Source organism: Peromyscus leucopus, chromosome 4, assembly GCF_004664715.2.
Source record: "Peromyscus leucopus breed LL Stock chromosome 4, UCI_PerLeu_2.1, whole genome shotgun sequence".
Lineage (NCBI taxonomy): Eukaryota > Metazoa > Chordata > Mammalia > Rodentia > Cricetidae > Peromyscus > Peromyscus leucopus.
Window position 1 is genome coordinate 13,714,048 of NC_051066.1, and position 19,573 is coordinate 13,733,620.

General features: G+C 53.7%; 1 protein-coding gene across 2 annotated transcripts; it reads left to right on the forward strand.

Annotated features, from left to right (window-relative positions):
- The first annotated feature begins 315 nt into the window (after positions 1–315).
- Snapc4 (small nuclear RNA activating complex polypeptide 4) lies at positions 316–19,159 on the forward strand. Of its 2 annotated transcripts, none has more exons than XM_028868818.2 (23): positions 316–403; positions 2,174–2,312; positions 2,712–2,758; positions 4,252–4,422; positions 4,571–4,696; positions 5,176–5,254; positions 5,747–5,828; positions 6,928–7,032; positions 7,108–7,180; positions 7,528–7,692; positions 8,548–8,695; positions 8,940–9,046; positions 9,197–9,291; positions 10,787–10,881; positions 11,917–11,996; positions 12,296–12,778; positions 13,550–13,877; positions 14,197–14,267; positions 14,512–14,604; positions 15,519–15,546; positions 15,877–17,327; positions 18,158–18,279; positions 18,905–19,159. In XM_028868818.2, the coding sequence occupies exons 2-22, from the start codon at positions 2,183–2,185 to the stop codon at positions 18,269–18,271; spliced, it is 4,071 nt and encodes a 1,356-aa protein (XP_028724651.1). In that variant the 5' UTR covers positions 316–403; positions 2,174–2,182; the 3' UTR covers positions 18,272–18,279; positions 18,905–19,159. The 2 variants fall into 2 exon arrangements, with proteins under 2 accessions (XP_028724651.1, XP_028724650.1); XM_028868817.2 differs by having other exon boundaries at positions 320–403; positions 2,170–2,312.
- The last annotated feature ends 414 nt before the right edge of the window (positions 19,160–19,573 follow it).

A 19,573-nucleotide genomic window follows, 5' to 3' on the forward strand; every position in this document is an offset into this window, starting at 1 on the left:
CCTGTCCCAGCCACTCACACACATTATTAGACACTAAAAGGAGCCCCCCAAATTCCAGCGCTGTTGATGTGCTGGCCTCTAAGACCAAACAGAATGTCCATTTCAGGCGATCTCAGGTTGTGGACTCTGGGGTAGCCAAATGCGGGACAGTCCTTAGCTACACACTCACTGATCATTCATCCGAACCCAGGACACCAGGGACGAAACGAGCAGCTCCCAGAGAACTTGGAGGAAGCTGAGCGCCTCGTTAGGGCCCCGCCCCAGCAGCCGTCCCAGCAAGCTCTGCGCCGCGGCCTGGGGCGGGACTTCCGGTACGAGCCTCCTGAGTTCCGTGGCCGGCAGGTGTGCGTGTGGTCGCCTGGGAGACGGAACAGGCTGTGGCGTGTGTAAGGCGGCCTTGCAGGTGAGGTCCGGCGGGCTGCAGCTAGTAGGAGTTGTGTCCGGGAGGAGCGGGGCAGGCAGCGTGGGGAAACCGAGGCCTGGCGTGGCGACGACCTTGCCGGAGCGAAAAGCCGGCATGCCGAGCCCGGCCGAGGTCCAGCAGCTAGTGAGACACAGCAGTTTTGCACAGTGCCGTGCTTCGAGCCGCTGCTCTTCCCCGTTATGCGCCGCAGCACCAGGGATCAAGCCTGGCTAATCTAATCGAATCCAACCACGAAGGGTGCACGGGCCCTCAGCTGCCGTGCCAGGAGTCAGGATATGCCCTTAGATGGGACAGGCAGAAAGGCGCCTGTGATGTAGTGAAGGCGGCCTGAGACTCCCAACTTAGGACTTGAACATGTGAGGGCAGCGCGATGGGAGGAAGTGAAATTTCTGCCGCCTCAAATCACACGTTGCCTTTTCGTTGGTGGCCGGGGGCCCAGTGGCAGTGAGTGGTTCGTGCTAGGTCTGCAGACCTGGCTGCTCCTAACCAAGGTTCGTTAGAAGTAAGACATCTTGTTCAGTAGCGACGTCGTTGAAGGGGATTACTTTGTTTTGATGCAGTCAGGCAAGGATGCTGTGAACACCTCAATAGTAAGAAATCAAGCTAGGAGCAGGATGTTTTTCTCTTCATTTCTGACTCTGAGTGTGAACTTGTGTTTGATTTTTGTTTGAGATAGGATTTCACTAGTGGCCTGAAACTCAGGGATCCAATCTACCTGTCCTCCCAAATGCTAGCATTAAAAGTGCATGCAGCCTGGCAATGGTGATGCACGCCTTTAATCCCAAAACTCGAGAGACAGGCAGGCCAGGTTTACACAGAGAAACCCTGTCTCAAAAAATCAAAAATAAATAAATTAAATTAAAAAATAAAAAGTGTGTGCCACCACACTCTGTTTTTTTTGTTTGTTTGGTTGGTTTTTTTCAGACAGTGTTTCTTTGTGTAGCCCTGGCTGCCCTGGCACTCTCTCTCTGTAGACCAAGCTGGCCCGGAACTCAGAGATCCACCTGCCTTTGCCCCCTGAGTGCTGGGATTAAAGGCGTGCGCCTCTATGCTCAACTTTCACACACAGCGTCTTATCATTGTATTTGTTTATTTGCTTATGTGTATGTGGCTTGTATGTCCCTTTACCTGGTGAGCCATCTCATCCACCTGAGATTGTGTTTTCTAGAATTGTCTTTCACCCTTCTCTTCTCAATTTCCTTCACTCTCAGACTTTGCTTAGTGTTCCCAAGAGAAAACCTCCTTCATGCTTTGGTAGACACTTTTTTCCCCCATGTCAGGCAGCACTGGGTGTCGTTCTGAAAAGAGAACTCTCCGAGCAAGCAAAGCCATTCAGCACTGTGTAGAGCAGGGCCACCTGCAGCTGCGAGCATGGTTTAGATCACAAGGGCTGAACGTCTTCTGCTCTGCGCTTTCTGCGTTTGGTGACTAGCTCCCTCTGGGTGGACACGAGGGCACAGAGGCCACACAGGTAGACTGTGTTTTTACCTATGTTGATGGTAGTCTCTAGGAAGGCAGGGTCCTTTTCAGGTGTGGAGTCAAGAACAGAAGTTCCTGGGTGTAAAAGTGTCAGCTGGTGGGAACGTAACCCCAGGATACCCACATGCGGATCTTGAGCCTGGGTCTCTATCTAGGTAGCCCATTGCCTGCTTTCGAACAGGCTCTTGCCATCTCCAGCAAGTGTGTGTCTGAAGAAGGACGAGATCCAGGCACACTCAATTTCTCATGTTCCTAATACTGTGAAGGCAGGCTGAAGCCATGGACATCGACGCCGAGAGAGAGAAGATAACACAGGAGATCCAGGAGCTCGAAAGGATTTTGTATCCTGGATCCTCCAGCGTCCATTTGGAGGTCTCTGACTCCAGTCTCAGTTCGGACTCTGAAGCAGGTGTGCACATGGACCTGGGCTAGCACGGCATGGCTGGAGCAGCTGTATGCACCCTTTAGCTCTGTTAGGCTGTGGGCTGCTCTGTGGCCAGACTCTGTTTCCTGCTCAAACTGTCCTCTGCTTTTACCTCAGCAAGAAAGTTCCTTCCATTCCCTCTGCTCTGCTGCCATCTGGCCTGGGACCCTCTAGGCAACAGTGGCCTCCTGGTGGGAGGGGAGGGCCTTGAGGTCAGCCCGTCTGCCTGAGTAATCTCTCCATGGCCCAGACACCCAGGACTTCTTTCCTGAGCTTAGCGGATAAGCCTCCAGTGGGACCCTGTCGTGAGGGCTCATCCCTGTCTACAGCATGCTTCGCTACCCATGCTCCCGCTCTAACCTCGTCTGCTTGTGTTTCTTACAGATTTCCTGTCTGATGAGGACTTGGAAACGGCTGGGGCCCCCGCCTTGGTAATTGTTGGTTACCAGGCTGGGCTGCTGGATTACATCTGCTGCTCCCTTCCAAACGGGCCCCAAGAGGGCTTGGTTTGCACCCCTCTTGGTTTTTCTACAGCTGATACCCATTTATTGTGAGAATAAGGCATCCTAAAGTATTACTTTTTGTGGTGCTAGGGATGGAATCCAGGGGCTCATCCACCCCAGGCTCACACCTCCCGCTGAGCTGTACCCCTGAACACACATTATCAAAACTAAGGTTATCACCAGAAGCAACCACTCTGACAGGCCGCTAACTACCGCTGCTGGCTTTTCCTGAGCTCACACTAAAAACATGAGATGTAGTCGAGCGGTGGTGGCGCACGCCTTTAATCCCAGCACTCGGGGAGGCAGAGCCAGGTGGATCTCTGTGAGTTCCAGTCCAGCCTGGTCTACAAGAATAGAGTCCCTTGGTGTTTAAGGACTATGTGTCTGCTCACTAGACTGACACAGCTCTGAAGTCATTGGATAGAGACTGAAATTTTGTGGTCCTGCCTGGACAGGAGCCGTTTTTATAAAATAATCACTCAGGCTTAATATTAATTACAAGCTGTTTGGTCTATGGCCCAGGCTTATTACTAACTAGCTCACTCATCTTAAATTAACCCATTTCTATTGCTCTATGTACCACCACACGTCTCGTGGCTTTACCTGAGTTCCATTACATCTTGCTGATCAGGCAGCGGCTCACGGTGGCTCTCCCGACCGACCCTGCCTTTCTTCTCCCTGTCTCTCTCTTGGATTTCCCGCCTGGCTGTCTCCTGTCACAGCAGCTTCTTTGTTTGGTTGTTTGTTTGGTTGGTTGGTTTTGTTTTTGTTTTTTGAGACAGGGTTTCTCTGTGTAGCTTTGGAGCCTGTCTTGGAACTCACTCTAGCCCAGGCTGGCCTCGAACTCACAGAGATTCGCCTGCCTCTGCCTCCCGAGTGCTGGGATTAAAGGCGTGCGCCACCACCGCCCGGCTTCAGCTTCTTTCTTAACCAGTGGTAGCAACATATATTCACATGTACAAAAGACCATCCCACAGCAATTGGACATTTGGCATTCCCGGGTTTTGACGATGATGGCTATTCAGGGGGTTTCCTTGCTGAGATCTGACACTTGAGGTGCTGGGAATGGGGGCAAAACAAACTTTCCCCGAAGTTCAGGCTTCAGATACTTTGGGATGCCTTATTTTCACAATAAATACAAACATGGAAGCTGCTTGCTATGGTACACTGACCCCCAACCCAGCATATGCTTCACAAGCACATCTCACGTTGTTGATTTGAAAAGATGCACACACCGGCTTGAGGATGATGGGCTCTGTTTCCAAGTGTAACTCCTCCCTCCCCTAAGTAGGGTCAGCTCCTGGTTCCACATTCAGTGGGCTTATACTAGGGATGCTTCAGTGTCCCTTGTGGGTTTGGGCTTGAGCGTGGCAACAAGGGGGTTGCCCTCTCTTCATTTGCCATTTCTGGCTCTTAACCAGGAAGAGGGAAGGTGGAGTGAGGCCAGCAATGAGGAGGAGGAGGACCCCAAGGACAAAGCTCTTCCTGAAGACCCTGAGACTTGTCTACAGCTAAATATGGTCTACCAGGAGGTGATCCAGGAGAAGCTAGCAGAGGTTAGCCAGCTGCTGGCCCAGAACCAGGAGCAGCAGGTAAGAGCCTACTCAAGGCCTGTATAAGCTCTCCTGACCCTCAGTGTCCCGCAGGATCAAGTTCCCAGGACAGGGCTCAGAGTGGATCTGTTCACCCACCTCACTGCTTCCTCTTCTTGGCTCACTCATGGCCTTGCTTTTGTTCCAGGAGGAGATCCTGTATGATCTGGCTGGGACCAAATGCCCCAAGGTGAAGGATGGCAAAAGCCTGCCTTCATACATGTACATAGGCCACTTCCTGAAGCCATACTTCAAGGACAAGATCACTGGAGTGGTAGGTAGTAAAGGCTCCTCTTTCAGCAGCTGGTTGAATGTCTTGGGAGCAGGGGCTGTCTTCTCCACAGCCTATTGTGAGTGCTTGTGAGTTCCCTTGGGTCTTTTGGGTTAATATTTTCCACCCTCCTTAAAAATGCCTCATCCTTTGATGAAAGTCAAGGGTTCCCACTGACATTGCCCTCTGGGGTGTGTTTCCCTGAAATAGAATTACAGCGTTTAGCAAGTCAGTAGTATAGATCTGAAACTGCTGGTGGACTTAGGTGCCTGTCAGCGTCATGGAGTCTCTGGCCACTTCTTATGCTGGCGGGTCATGCCCAGAGTTTTTCACTCAGCAGTAACTTGTACTACAAATGTCTTGGGCCTGGCCCTGCATGTAGACAGCACATAAGGAGGCTGAAGGGAAGATTCTGGGTCTCCATAGGGGCCCTGGAGGGTGAGTGTGGTTGGTGTATGTTCTGACGCTGTATCCTCTGACAGGGACCTCCAGCCAATGAAGACACACGAGAGAAGGCTGCCCAGGGAATCAAGGCCTTTGAACAGCTCTTGGTGACCAAGTGTAAGGGTCCAAACAGGCTTTTGGGTGGGCATCCACCAACCATGGGAACCACAGAGGGCATCCCCACAGCATCCCTACAACCTGGCCTCTCCTAGGCATATGCAGTAGTTATCAGGCCTCTCCCTCCAATGGCCTCACAGGTTCCTTCAGTCCTTGATCACTGGGACTGGCCACTTGACCCTTTGCCTTTCCAGTGTGGTGTTGGGTGCAGGCTGGGCCACACACACAGCCTTTCCCAACTGTAGCTATTCTCAGAACACCTAGCCCTGAAAGAATACTCTGAGCTAGGCTTTGGGTAGAGGGTGGAATCATGGGCTGGAAGGTGTTCTGGTTGGCCACCCCACTGACATCTAGAAATGTAGCCACTGCCTTTCTGGAGCAGGAAGGAGGGGGTGGGCTAGGGTTGTAGAGAGGACTCACATGTGTGTGACATGTGTGTCTGTGGAGCAGGCAAGGCCTCATGACATCACATCACTATTTCTTCCTCCTCAGGGAAGCACTGGGAGAAAGCCCTGCTCAGGAAGTCCGTAGTGAGTGATCGCCTGCAGCGCCTACTTCAGCCCAAACTGCTGAAGTAAGTCTGGAACTAGGTCATCATAGCCTTCCCACACTTGAACGCCAGGCGGCTGTGGGGCTGGTGAGGTTCATCACGGCATGCTCTGTCTTCTCATTCCCCTGCTGCCCTTCAGCACTGTGAGGTTGATGTCTGTCCTTTATGCTGCTCTGAAGAAGGTCAGAAGGCGTGTCCATGTTTAGCTACACGATGTGGGCAGTTTCTCAGATTCTCTTCTCTGGGTTTCTGGGCCTGTCGGTAAAAGCAGCTTTATGTGTTTGTTGATGGGTACATATCACATGACCAAAGGGCATCATGCAGTGCCTGATATGAGTACACAATGAAGGGCATTGTTGTTTTGATAAAGCTGCTAGAAACAGATGTCCTCTGGGGCAGGCTGTCAGCTGTGCCTGAAGAGCCACACCTTCTGGGCCTGTGTAGTCTAAAAGGGGCCAAGTGGCCTCATGATGCTGACAGTGGTTTTTTTTATTCATTTATTTATTTTGTATGCAGCATGTATGACTACAGGTCAGAAGAGGGCACCAGATCTCATTACGGATGGTTGTGAGCCACCATGTGGTTGCTGGGAATTGAACTCAGGACCTCTGGAAGAGCAGTCAGTGCTCTTAACCTCTGAGCCATCTCTCCAGCCCCGATGCTGACAGTGTTAAGGATAGAGTAACTAGGCAGAGGTGTCTCTTAGAGTTGGACACCAGGTACCGGTCTCCTCTGGACTTGTGTGCTCAACACTGACAGAGAGCCAGCTCTTCCCTCCCAACCGGTTCCGTTTGCTATTTGCTGCAGAACTAAGCCAGGCTTGCCGGGGTGTCTGTGTCCTGGAAGCCAAGACTTGGCAGAGGGTCCAGGCTCTGAGACGCAAGCAGCTACCATCTGCCTCTGCAAAGAGTCTGCAACTCTTGCCTGGATGGCGCTGTCCTGGTGGTAGGGGTACCCCAGAGGTGGTGCCAGGGCTTCCTTTGCAGTCAGGGACCAAGGCAAGAGAGAAAGCGTGTTCCTGTGCAGGTTTTCTAACATTGCGCTGTGAGACGTGACAAGACCAGGGCCTCGGTTTGCGCAGTCCATCTCATCCACCACTCCTCCTCCACTCTCTACCTCGCAGGCTTGAGTACTTACGCGAGAAGCAGAGCCGAGTCTCCAGCGAGCTGGAGAAGCAGGCCCTGGAGAAGCAGATTAAGGAGGCAGAGAAGGAGATTCAGGACATCAAGTAAGCTGGGGCCTTGTGGGTCCAGGGAAGAGCTGCAAGCCTTGCATGATACCAGCTCCTTGTCCTTTCCTCCAGCCAGCTCCCAGAGGAAGTTCTGCTGGGGAATCGGCTGGATAACCACGACTGGGAAAAGATTTCCAACATCAACGTAAGTCAGGCCGACCTGGCCCACAGCTGCAGTAGTGCGTCTGAGCCAAGCATGGGTGGGAACTAGGTGGTAAAGCTTCCCTTGTACCTTAGCCCCTGTAAACTCTCCAGTCAAGTAAGCCTAGCCCTATAGGAAGTGGCAAAGGACTTCATGAGACCCTCCCCAACTGACAAGGTGCCCTTCCTGAGAGGAACAGTCTTCAGTGCCTTTTGGCTACACAAACGAGTCCACTTGCTTAATGGCCCCAAAAGCCACTGGCTGGCAGACAGTGACAGCCCAGCCAGGGGCCATGTCTTCGATATGCTTGGCATCAGCAGCCCCTCTAAAGCTTTCTTCTCATGGTGCAGTTTGAAGGAGGCCGCAATGCGGAGGAGATCCAGAAGTTCTGGCAGAGTTCAGAGCACCCAAGCATCAACAAGCAAGAATGGAGCACAGAGGAGGTGGAGCGGCTGAAAGCCATTGCTGCCACACATGGCCACTTGGAGTGGCATTTGATTGCAGAGGAGCTAGGGGTAAGGACCGGGACCTGGGACCCTGGAAGTCTGGGAAGACATGGGCTTAACTTTAAATTCCCTCTTGTCTGGTGAAAATGTGACCACTTACTGCATTTCTTTGCTTTTTATTTGTCGGAAAAGGCCTAGATGCAAACCATAACTGAGCCCACCACATCCAGCCCCATAAGTACCATGACTGGAGAGCTGGCTCGGTCTACTGGAAAAGCCTTTCTGTGGGGGGGTGGGGGATGGGGCAGGTACAGCAGCAGTGTCATGTGGCTGTGGCTTATCTGCCAGGTGCTCCTTCCTGAGGTGTGTCCCTCATCCTTGCCTATCAAAGGCTCTGAATAGCCTGCCTTAGAGCTTGAGAGCTAGAGGCTTCCTGTGAGAGGCTTTGAGAGGCATCCCACAGCATCTGCTTCCACCCCTCCAGGAATCCCGGGCAGTGTCATTTGGACATCTGAGTTAGCTGTCACAAGGATTTTTCTTGTTTGTTTTTAAGATAGGGTCTCACTCTGTAGTCCAGGCTGACCTGGAGCTCACAATGTAGCCCAGGCTGACCTCAAACTCATGGTACTTCTCCTGCATCAGGCTCCCAAATGCTGGGATTAGCAACATAGTTGTCTATGGCCAGGTTTTCTTTTATAAGCCATAGAACCCTCTCCAAGCTGCTCTTATTCTGGGTCCCTACCATGGTCTAGCAAACTATCACAACACAAGAGCCTGGAAGAGGAGAGCTCTGTTGTACAGAGTGCTGTCTGTGGTTCAGGCCCATCTGTCTCCTGGAAGCCCTTGGAGGGATGTTCTGGGTATCTCTGCATGTGCAGAGAGAAGCCTAGTGATGCCCATTTGTTTCTGTTTGGCCTTGGGAAGACAAGCCGCAGCGCCTTCCAGTGCCTGCAGAAATTTCAGCAGTACAATAAAGCCCTGAAACGCAAGGAGTGGACAGAAGAGGAAGACCACATGCTCACCCAGCTGGTCCAGGAGATGCGTGTTGGGAGCCATATTCCATACCGCAAGAGTAAGCCCACCACACCAAAAGGCATCTTCCAGTCCCTTGAGCCGCTCCCAGCCCTAGTGGCCTGAGGTCCTAGGTGCCTGGAAGCAGAGACTTGTAGAAGAGTGCACAGCTCTACTAGGGAGAGGCGGGGTGGGAGTGAAGGTCCTGGTGACCAGAGGAACTTCCCTCCGTAGCTTCTGGGAGGCCCCTCTGTCCCTGAGGAGCCTGCACAAGGTGGATGAGTCCCAGTCTCCTCTGTCCCCAGTTGTCTACTTCATGGAAGGAAGAGACTCCATGCAACTGATCTACCGTTGGACCAAGAGCTTGGACCCTAACCTGAAAAGGGGATCCTGGGCCCCAGAGGAAGATGCTGTAAGTCTGGCACTCAGAGAAAACTGTACCCAGGAAGTTTACCTGGCTGTCCACAGTACAGTCATATGCCATTCTTAAGCTGAGAGACCTCAGAGTTGGGAGGATATGGCTCTCCAATGGAGACATTGTCTGTTGGCTTCTTTCCTGCAGAAATTGCTTCAAGCTGTTGCCAAGTATGGGGCGCAGGACTGGTTTAAAATCCGGGAAGAGGTGCCAGGTAGGAGCGATGCCCAGTGCAGAGACCGGTGAGTTGCCCGCACTGGCTGAAGGAGCGACTTGCTTGAGTCGCACTTCTGTAGGCAGGCTGGGTGACGAGGCCCAAGAGCGATCGATGTATCCACAGGAGCTTTGTGGACTGGGGTTGGCACTGTTGGAAGCAGGACTTCCATGTTTCTCTTGTTCACAAGGAGTCAAATGCTAGCGGCAACTCCTGCAGCTGTCCTCCCACGATGCCCGTGAGAAGGTCCCCATCAGACTGCTAGGGCTCTCTCCTTTCTCCCTAGTTTTTCCAGTGTTTGTTCAAACATATTTCACTTTACCTTGTTAATGTAAATCACCCACAGTCTGTGCTCAGCAACCCCACAGAATCCCATTCAAACAAGCAGCAGGCAACAGACTTGTCTCCAGAGATGCACAAGTAGCCAAAAGGCCCATGGAAAGATGCTCAGAGTCCCTAATTTCAGGAATGCAAAAAGTCAAGTGTCCCAAACAGGAACTCTTGTACTGGACAAGAATGTTCATAAAACATTAGTCATTGTCAATAAGAACATGGGGAGTACAAATTTGGAGTCCTGGTGTTTGCAAGGAAGGGCATTCTGATAGATGCTGTTTCCATACATTTGGCTAAAAGGTGCATGAGCCTTGAACATTTTGACCATTTGGCCAGTGTTTATCAAGACATGCTTATTTCAGGAATGTCCCTGGGTCAGTGACTCTTGTGTTGGGCTTTCTGGGAGCTGCCAGACTTCGTGTAAAGAGTCTCTATTATTTTGTGCTCCCACAAGCAGCATGTGAAGGTTGAGGCTTTCTACATTCACCGCAGCGTCTCCTCCTGTTGTCACTGTCTCTGCTTGTGACTGGACCCTTCCATGTGCTCATGAAGTAGTCTCTCACGGTGGCATCACACAGCAGCCCTCGTGGCTGACTGCGGAGCCGCTTTGCCTGTGCCTGCTGGCTTCTTACATGTGTACATCTCTTTGGAGAAACATCTGCCTTGCCTGGTTTAAATTTTTGCAGTCTTTGTATTTCTGGCTTGCAAGGGTTCTTTATGTGTTCCAGATGTAAGTCCCTATCAGTGGCAGGGTTTGCATGGATATGCCAGTCTATGGCTTGTCTCTCCTTTTTTAACCAGAGCCCTCAAAGCAGTGGTTTTCAACCTGTGGGTCATGACCCGTTTGGGGGTTAAATAATCCTTTCACAGGGGTCACCTAAGACCATTGGAAAACACAGATATTTACATTCCGATTCATAACAGTAGCAAAATTGTAGTTACGAAGTAGCAACAAAAAATAATTTTATGGTTGAGGGTCACCACACCATGAAGAACTGTATTAAAAGGTCACAGCATTAGGAAGGTTGAAAACCACTGCCTTAAAACATAATTTTTTTTTTAATGTTTGATGAAGTCCTGCTTGTCTTGATTTTAATTTATTTTTTTGCTGGTGGTGTCATTCTAAGTGATTGGAGAAGAGCTGTGGTGGGTGGGGTCTTACCATCCCTCTGTTTCCTCCCCATTTTCAGCTACATCAGAAGATTACATTTCAGCTTGAAGAAGGGACGGTGGAATGCAAAAGAAGAACAACAGCTGATCCAGTTAATAGAAAAGTACGGTGTTGGTGAGTTCTCCTTTCTGTGCTGCTGCGTCTGGGCAGACTGGGAGTCCCTCCAGCCCCTCTGGAGACCGCATCTTTTCGGGTCTCAGGCTGCTGTCCTGACGTCAGCTTCTGCCTCATCCTCAGTCTTGACAAGTGGCAGTGTGTCTCCCCGGTTCCGAATGCTCTTTTGTTTTAGTGCTGGTGCTGCAGTGGAACCCAGGACCTTACTCTGGCTAGGCAGGCATGCCTCCAAGCCCAGCCCCATGCTCTCCATCACAAATGAGTGGATATTCACTATAGGGAATTGGGAAGCCAGACGAAGTGGTACATACCTTTAATCCTGCCACTTAGAAGGCATGTGCAGGCACACACACACAGCACACACAAATACCTATAAAACACAAGGTGGAGAGCATTGAGGAGCACTACCCAAGATTTGCCCCTGGCCTCCATGTTCATGCACACATACATACACCTGCAGTGTATCGCCTAACATTGTCACAGCTGTGCTACCCTTTGGGCGGCTTCTGGTCCTGCTTCCTGGGCTTCATTGGCTGCCTTGGTGTCCTGTGCAGAGGAACCTCTGAGATGTTCAGTCAGATCTTTTGTGACTGACGTTTGCAGTATTTCCCAAGTTTTTACTACAGGGCAGGAGTGAGTGTTTATAGCTAAATCTTGCTAATAACTAGTGATACCGCCTCAGAAAAAAAGCTAACTATGGTTCTAGGACATGCAAAATACAAAGGATTTTGTCACTTGTTGTCACACTTCTCCAGAAGTCCAACCTACAGGTGTCCTTCTGCAGCACGAGGAACAAAGCATTGACATTGTCTCTTTAAGAGCTTAGTACAGCAGATGCACCAGGGCCCGGAGTGACTTCCCCTCCCTACCTGTGTGTGCCAGAACTCCCTCAAGGGGTGGGGTCAGCCCTGAGATACAGATGCAGCCAAACACAGGTGCTCTGGCCTTGGTGATAACTGCCTCTGGCCAAGCACATGAGGGAAGAGCATCCTGATGACTTAGAGGCTGGAGTCTGGTTTCTTTTTTTTTTTGCAGGTCACTGGGCAAGAATAGCTTCTGAACTGCCCCATCGGTCAGGCTCCCAGTGTCTGAGCAAGTGGAAAGTACTGGCCAGGGTGAGACATTGGTTTGCTTTCTGTGGATATGCTTTGCTCAAGCTCAGGTGGACGGCCCCTAACCCGTGGGAGTGCTTGGGCAAGACGAGATATAGTAGTGGTGTGAAGGGGAGCGAACAGGTTCTGGCCCTTACATGTCCTTTTCGGGAGGCCAAGGGCAGAGGGAGACCATACCTCAGCAGCAGTGTGCTCTGCCCCTGGAGGTGTCCATGCCTGGGACCTCTGGAAGGCTAGCCTGCTTGCCTGTCACCAGTACGCCTGGGTAGCTGAGACCTGAAGCAGCCCTTTCCTCCCCTCAGAAGAAGCAGCGTCTCCAGAAGAGGAGGCTGCGGAGGCCCCGTCATAGTCGCCAGTGGAGCTCTAGCAGCAGCAGTGACAGCAGCAGTGAGGGCTATGGCGGCGGCAGCAGCAGCAGCAGCAGCAGCAGCAGCAGCAGCAGTGAAGACTCGGATATGGAGCTGGAAGAGTCTCTGGAGAATGGCAGAGCACTGGTTCCTCAACCGTACAGCGTGCCAGACATTGACCTGTGGGCCCCTACCAGGCCGATCACCAGCCAGTCACAGAGAGAAGGGTCAGGGTGCTGCTGCCCAGCACACCGTGCTGTCTCCTGCACTCTCGATGCCACTCAAAGTCAGCACAAGGAAGATTCTACCGCTGTCTCCACTCCTGAGATGAGCCAGGGGCCGGTGCCCTGTGAGACTCACAGAACTTTTCCAAGAAGGGCTCGGTTCCTACACTTACCAGACACTCACCTAGCAAACATGGAGGACCCAGCCAGCAAGGTGAGCCCCAGTGCACCCTCGAATGTGAGAAAGGGGAGGAGTAGGCGCTCTGTGCTCCTAGTGGTCACTGACGCGGGCACTCTGGACAGTTTGGCAGGTTGGTTTCTGTCTGAGCTGGCCGTAGCCACGTCCTCTTATTCACTAGAATGTGTTGCTTAGGGATGATTTCAGAGTTGTGCAGTAGCAGTGGCCTTCACAATGCAGCCTCCATTGTCCCCAAGTCATTTGCTTTAGAGGCGGTGAGGACGTTTTCTTCAGGGCACATCTGAGTGGGCAGTTCCCCACCTCCAGCTGCTGTGAGTCCACAGGTGTCCGTGTGCAGTGTCTGGCCAACCTGGCTGGCCGTAGGCATCTCCCTTTCTCCCCTCCGTCCTCAGAGTTGGGGCCTGGGCCAGATGCAGCTCTGGCCGTGGCTGGAGCAGCCTGTGGGGCTGCATAGGCTGCTGTGCCCAGAGGTTTGCTGGAGGGATGGTGCAGCCCCTCAGCCAGGGTGCTGCCTGCCATGCGGACCAGAACATCTCTTAGAGGTTTGCTGGAGGGATGGTGCAGTCCCCTCAGCCAGGGTACTGTCTGCCATGCGGACCAGAGCGTCTCTTAGAGAGAGCGCTAAGCCAGGCCCTGCCTGAAGAGCACATACTTGCCGTACCACAGAGTACTTTGCCAACTAGCAAGTGGTGTTCGTGATGTATGCCATGCGGTCTTACAGGGAGGTGTCACACCCACACCAGGTCCTGCTGCGGCCAATCTTACAGAACCTCTCTTGATTTACAGCATGTGCTCCGAGTGCCCCTAGAGAAAACGCTGCAGTTGGTCAGGACCCGCCCAGCCACCCAGAGCCACATACCGGTGAAGCAAGGACCGAAGCAGCCACCCCTGCCTAATTCATGCTCAGAGTCGGACCCGGGGGACAGTGTGGCTGGGCCCCGTCTGCGGCGGCTGTGGCATGGAACTTTCCAGAATAAGTGGAGACGCAAGAGACAGGCTCTGCACCGCAGGCTTCTTAAACACAGGCTTCTGCTGGCGGTGATACCCTGGGTGGGTGACATCAACCTGTCCTGCACACAAGCTCCTAGGAGACCTGCAGTGGTGCAGACTCAAGGTACTACCCAGGGCTCGCTGGGGTGGGAGCAAGCAGTGTAAGCGAACCACGGGGGAGTGGCCTGATGGGGTCCTTTGGAGAGGCAGATCCACGAAGGACAGAAGTGACTAACCCTGAAGGGTTTGAAGAAGAACAGTTGGGCTACCCTTCCTCCCTGCCCTTGTGAAACATGGTCCAGCTGGATTTGGGGTGGTGGTGAGAGGCTTAGGGGTCCCTAACTTCTGCTCTTGGAGGCAATGTGGAGCACTGAGGCTGCTCTGCCCTAGACTGTCTTGGGAGCTTCAAACTGGAGCCACTTTGCTTTGCCCTTGTCCTCTAGCTGACAGCATCAGGATGCAGTTAGAGCATGCCCGCCTGACCAGCACTCCAGTGTTCACATTGCTTATTCAGGTAAGCCCCCAGCGGGGTACCAACTGCTCTGTCCTCTGCTGCTGAAGAGGCAGGCGTGCATGGAGCCCAAGTCCAGGCTGCAGGCTGTGAGCTGTTGTGACCTCCCCGGGCAGTCAGAGGCTTTAGGAGTTTGGGTCTACCCCTGGAACTGCCGTGGTCAGGGCTGCTTCCTATCTCCTTGACCATCATTGGGCCTGGCCTAGTGTGGGGTGGAGCAGGGAGGTTCTCATTCTCGGTCTCTCAGCTACTGCAGATTGATACTGCGGGCTGCATGGAGGTAGTTCGAGAGAGGAAGACCCAGCCTGACACCCAGAACCCCCAACCACATCTTCTGCAGGTAACAGACACGGGGAACAAGAAGGTCACACTGGGTATGGAGGCATACTCCTTTAATCTCAGCACTCAGAAGGTAGTAACAGGTGGATCTCTATGAGTTCAAAGTCAACCCGGTCTACATAGTGAGTTCCAGGCCAGCTGGGGCTACATAATGAAACCTTGCCTCAAAAAAAGGAGTGAGAGCCGGGTGGTGGTGGCACACACCTTTAATCCCAGCACTCAGGAGGCAGAGGCAGGTTGAGCTCTGTGAGTTCAAGGCCAGCCTGGTCTACAGAGCGAGATCCAGGACAGGCACCAAAACTACACAGAGAAACCCTGTCTCGAAAAACCAAAAAGTACTGTCCATCCCCTGCCCCATAGTGGCCTAGGTTCAGTGTCTCAACCCTTCCTCAGAGGGGCAATTCCCAGACATTTCCATAGAAAAGTTGGCTTTCCCTCAGAACAGCCCTAACCATACCTTCTCCAGGGAGGCATCTGTGTGAGCTGCCCCACGGGAAGCCTGATTAAGTCTGAGGCAGGTGCACAGTAGACTGTGGGTAGGCTGTGGGTAGGCTTGCCAGCTGCAAGGCCTAGTCTCTGCGAGTCACTAATATCATCTGTTCTAGAAACCAAACTCATGAGTTTAGAGTGGGGAAGGCTTTACCTTGCAGCCCTGTCACCTGGGGAGACTGAACCCAGATGGAACTCTGCTGCCCATAGCCCATGAGCCCCACACTGTCCACTGATGACTTGACAAGCTCTCGCTAGGTAGCCTTTAGTTGAACTGTACTGAAAGCCTACAGCAGCAGCCGTTACCCTTCCCCAGGCCCCCTGAGCTCAGTGCAGGTGGGAAGGCCCCCAGAGTTGTGGGTGAGTGGGAAGAACTCAGGGGATCCAGCAGAGATTCTCCAGGCTGACTGTCCTCTCTCTTCACAGGCATCCTCCAGTGCCAAGGACAGCACAGGTACCGTCTGCCACATCTTTCTCTCTTTTGGTGGGAGATGCCATGCATTTGAGCCACAGTGGCCCTGAGAATAGGTCTGAACTGCTCAGGCTTTCAACTTTGGGCAGCCACTGGGGGCTTGGGGCACCTTGTCATGTCACATGAGGGGAGAGCCCAGCAGTCTTGGTGTTGAGGATGCTAGAGGTTTAGGAACCAATGTCTCACAGCTTGTTAGATGGAGACTGGGCTGTGCCCGGCATCTGTTGCCCTCTCTATGAACAGAGTGCACACGGGCTTGCTGGTGTTCCTGGGCGCAGGAGTTCTCCTCAAGCTAGTTGTCTCTTCCTCTAGACTGCTCCCTCCCAAGCATGCCGGGTCAGCAAACTGCAAAGAGAGACAGCAACAAAGGGCGTCTGGGATCCTGCGAGACTGAGGATACCTCCTTCCAAGTTCCTGTAACAGCCCCACATGGCTTCCGGCCAAAGCCCAAGACTGTATCTGAGCTTCTTCGTGAGAAGCGGCTCCGTGAGTCCCGTGCAAAAAAGGCCACTCAGGCCCTCGCTGCCATCAACAGCCAGTTGCTGATCTCCTCACCTGTGATCCTCCAGCCCCCTCCGCCCCCAGCCCCCCAGGGTTCCCCAGTGGCAGGCCCTGCAACATCCAGCGTGGAACTCTCTGTCCCTGTGGCCCCAGTGATGGTCAGTTCCAATTCTCCTGGCTCCTGGCAGGTGGCTGGGATCTCAGCCACAGACAAGCAGCCCCCTACCCTGCAAACCATTCCCCTAAACCCCTCCCACAAAGGGACCCAGATTGTGGCCCCTGCTGCTTTTAGGAGCCTGGCCCTAGCTCCCAGGCAGGTCCCCACAGGCTGCCCTCTGAGTACTCTAGGACAGTCTCAGGCCTCTGCCACATCCCAGAAGCAGGGCCTGCCCAAGGTCCTGCCCCTTCTCCCAGCAGCCCCCAGCCCTAGTCAGCTGCCCGAGCAGCCCCTCAGTCTACCACCAGTTCTTGGCCCACAGGCAAGTGGACAGCCCCTGGCAGCCAAGGCCAGCCTTCCTGTCAACTGGGTGCTCACAACTCAGAAGCTGCTCTCTGTCCCAGAGCCAGCTGTGGTGGGCCTCCCCCAGTCAGTGACGACCCCTGAGACCATAGGATCCCCGGCAAAACAGCCACCTTCCCCTGCCACGACTCCTGCTTGCCTGGGACAGCTTCCAGCCAGTGCAGACACAGAGCCCAAAGGTCCTCAGGGCCAGGAAGTACCACCCACATCTGGGCCCAAAAAGAAGGCCTTGGACCTAAGTCTGCTTTCCCAGGAGAGTGGGGCAGCCACACTGCCATGGCTGAAGGGGTGCCGAGGTGCTCATGTGCCCCCACTGGGGAGCAGGATCCCCTATCAGCCCCCTTCACTGTGCAGCTTGAGAACATTGTCCAGCCTCCTCTTCCGTAAAAAGGACTTGGAACAGAAGGCTTCCTCTCTGGTCGCCAGCCAGGCAGCTGGGTCCCAATCTGAGCCCAAGGCTGGAGCCCTACAAACTTCCTTGGAACTGGTACAGAAGCAATTCCGGGACAACCCAGCCTACCTCCTCCTAAAGACACGTTTCCTAGCTGTCTTCTCTCTCCCTGCGCTCCTGGCCACTCTGCCACCCCACGGTGTCCCTACTACCCTGTCACCAGCCATGGCTGTCGGTTCTGAAAGTGACAGTGAAGACCTGGGTGACCTGGAACTCAAGGACAGGGCCAGGCGGTTGGACTGCCTGGCCTGCAGCACACAAGCAAGCCCGGCAGCCACAGACCCGGGACAGGTAAGGGCGCGGTGACAGGCGAAGGGTTCTGCAGTGCCTTGCCTGCCTGTGTCTGGCTTGCGGGGAGTGGTGAGCTGGGCAGGTGGACGTTGTGCAAGGCAGCATTCTGTGGGTTTCTGAAGGAGGAGGAAGCCTGTCCAGTCTGCCGGGTGTGAAAGGGCTTCTTAGCAGAAGTTGCCTCTCCCGGACTGGCTGTAGAAGAGGGAGGCAGCCTTCTACTATGATGTAGCCCCACCCCACACTTACAGCACACACCCAAACTCAAGGTAGAGAGGCAGGCCTGACACATGGCGCTGGGGTGGGCTGTGGGTACAGTGGGGGGGGGGCGGGGGAGTTGCCCTTGTTCGTGCTCTTGTGGGTGTTTCTCCCAGGCGTCTCTTGCTCACAGAGAGCTGGCCTGGCAAGACAGTCTGGTTCCCATGGGAACCTAGGGATGAAATGTGCAGACCCATTACTCCCAGGGAGCCCTAGCAGGCCTCTTTCCCTGCGAGGGTTAGAAATGCGGGGCCTCCACACAGCTGTCACTACATCCCTGCTGGTGCTGCCCTAGTTCCAGGGTGACCTGGGCATCTCGAGGATGTGTTCTTGTCTCTGTCTCCATTGGCCAGCACCTCCGAGCAGGAGATACCATGGAATTGCCTAATGGTTGGAGACCCCGCCCGAGGGGCAGACTGTAGAAAGCTAGCAGGGTTGCTCCCGTGTCCCTGCCTGGGGAAGCAACTGCCCGTCCCTGATGCTAGGGCTGTCCTGAGAGTCCTCCCTTCCCATTCCCTGCCTAGTCTGGCCAGGCTCACTCTTGTCTTCCCTGGCCTGACTTTTTATTGTTTCAGAGAGCTCCAGGTCCTGGTGAGGATTCTGCCCCCTCCCACCTGGATGCTTCTGATGACCTTGATGTGCTCAGGACTCGGCATGCTCGGCATTCCCGGAAACGGAAGCTGCTATGAGCGGCAAGGTGAGTCCCTGTGGAGACTGCCACCCTGCAGCCAGGAAGAGTTGAGAATGTGGGCTTCCTCTGCCTGCTCCGGGAACAGCTGAGCTGAGGCAGGGATAGTGCTAGCAGGTCTGAAGGCTGGACTTAGGCAGGTGGGCAGGGCAAGGCTTCTAGAGGTGCTTTTGGAACACGTGATGCCCCTTGGCCTCCGTCCTTCCCCACCTGCAGCCCCATGTTGCCCAGTGAGCCTCTAGGCCTTGGCACTTCTCCCTCCGCCTGAGTTCTGTCCCCTCTCTGACTGCTTTTCTGAGGTGGCACTGCCGACTCATGTCAGTCTCAGGTGTTCACCACACGCAGCCCATCAGCACAGTTACCTGTCCGTGGTCTCTGACCACAAACCAGACCGCCCCTTGCTTTCCTGGCTGAGTCCCTGGGTCCACGTCAAGGTAAGCAAGGAAGGCGATGGAACTGTGAGCAGTAGGTAGCCAGGATGTTCTAGTTGACTCAGAAAGCTGCCGTAAGTTGTGCCGCCTGTCCTCACAGGGCCAGCTTGTCCCTCCGCTTCAGCATGCCATCTGTGGGGTCTGTCTCGGTGCCGGGGGCCTGCTGGGGTAAGAACACTATCAGGAGTATCCCTGTGTTTCAGGACAAGGACTCAAGGGCTCCAGAAACCCACTCTTACACCAGGCAAGAGGCAGAGCCCAGGCCTGACCAGAAGCCCACAGCCTTCTGCGAGAGGAAGCGGAGGCCAGGAAGCTGCAGGCCTGCAGACTAACCTGTCTGCAGCAAGCCACAGTGACTCTGAGACCAGTGGCCCTGTGGTCACAGGCTCAACTGTGACCAAGTGAAATCCACATATTTGAAGGAATAAAGTAAATGTCTATTTTTTTCTTTAAAAGCACTCCATAGCCCTTTGTGGTTTTGTCATCTAGTGCTGGGCATCCACCAGCATCTGGGGATGTGTGGCCTGCCAGTCCCAAGAGCCTCCCACGCCCTAGGCTGCCCAAGCAGCCCCTGGACCCAGTACTTCACCAGAGAGCAGGAGAATGGAGAAATAGCTCTTCATCGCCTTTCATGAAAATGTGTCAGTTGGCCTGTACCTCCCTAGACAGGGTCCCCAGAACCAGCATCCATCACAGCAGCAGCTCCCCCTCATGATGGTAGTAGGCATGTCTTTGGCATGGAGCCAGGACCCAGCTGGGTCTTCCCTCTCCCTTTCCTTAGTCACTGTTGAGATCTCAGACTCTCGAGTCCCAGGCCCCTTGGCTCTTACATGTGTTTCATCCTCTGTTGTGGGAAATGTCCAATGCAAAGT

Bases quoted from the DNA above. Each gene is read 5' to 3' on its own strand.
- Snapc4 (XM_028868818.2), top strand. From the start codon at position 2,183: ATGGACATCGACGCCGAGAGAGAGAAGATAACACAGGAGATCCAGGAG. The intron at 8,696-8,939 runs GTAAGCCCACCA...CTCTGTCCCCAG, and splicing joins CCATATTCCATACCGCAAGA to TTGTCTACTTCATGGAAGGA. The intron at 11,997-12,295 runs GTGAGACATTGG...TCCTCCCCTCAG, and splicing joins AGTGGAAAGTACTGGCCAGG to AAGAAGCAGCGTCTCCAGAA.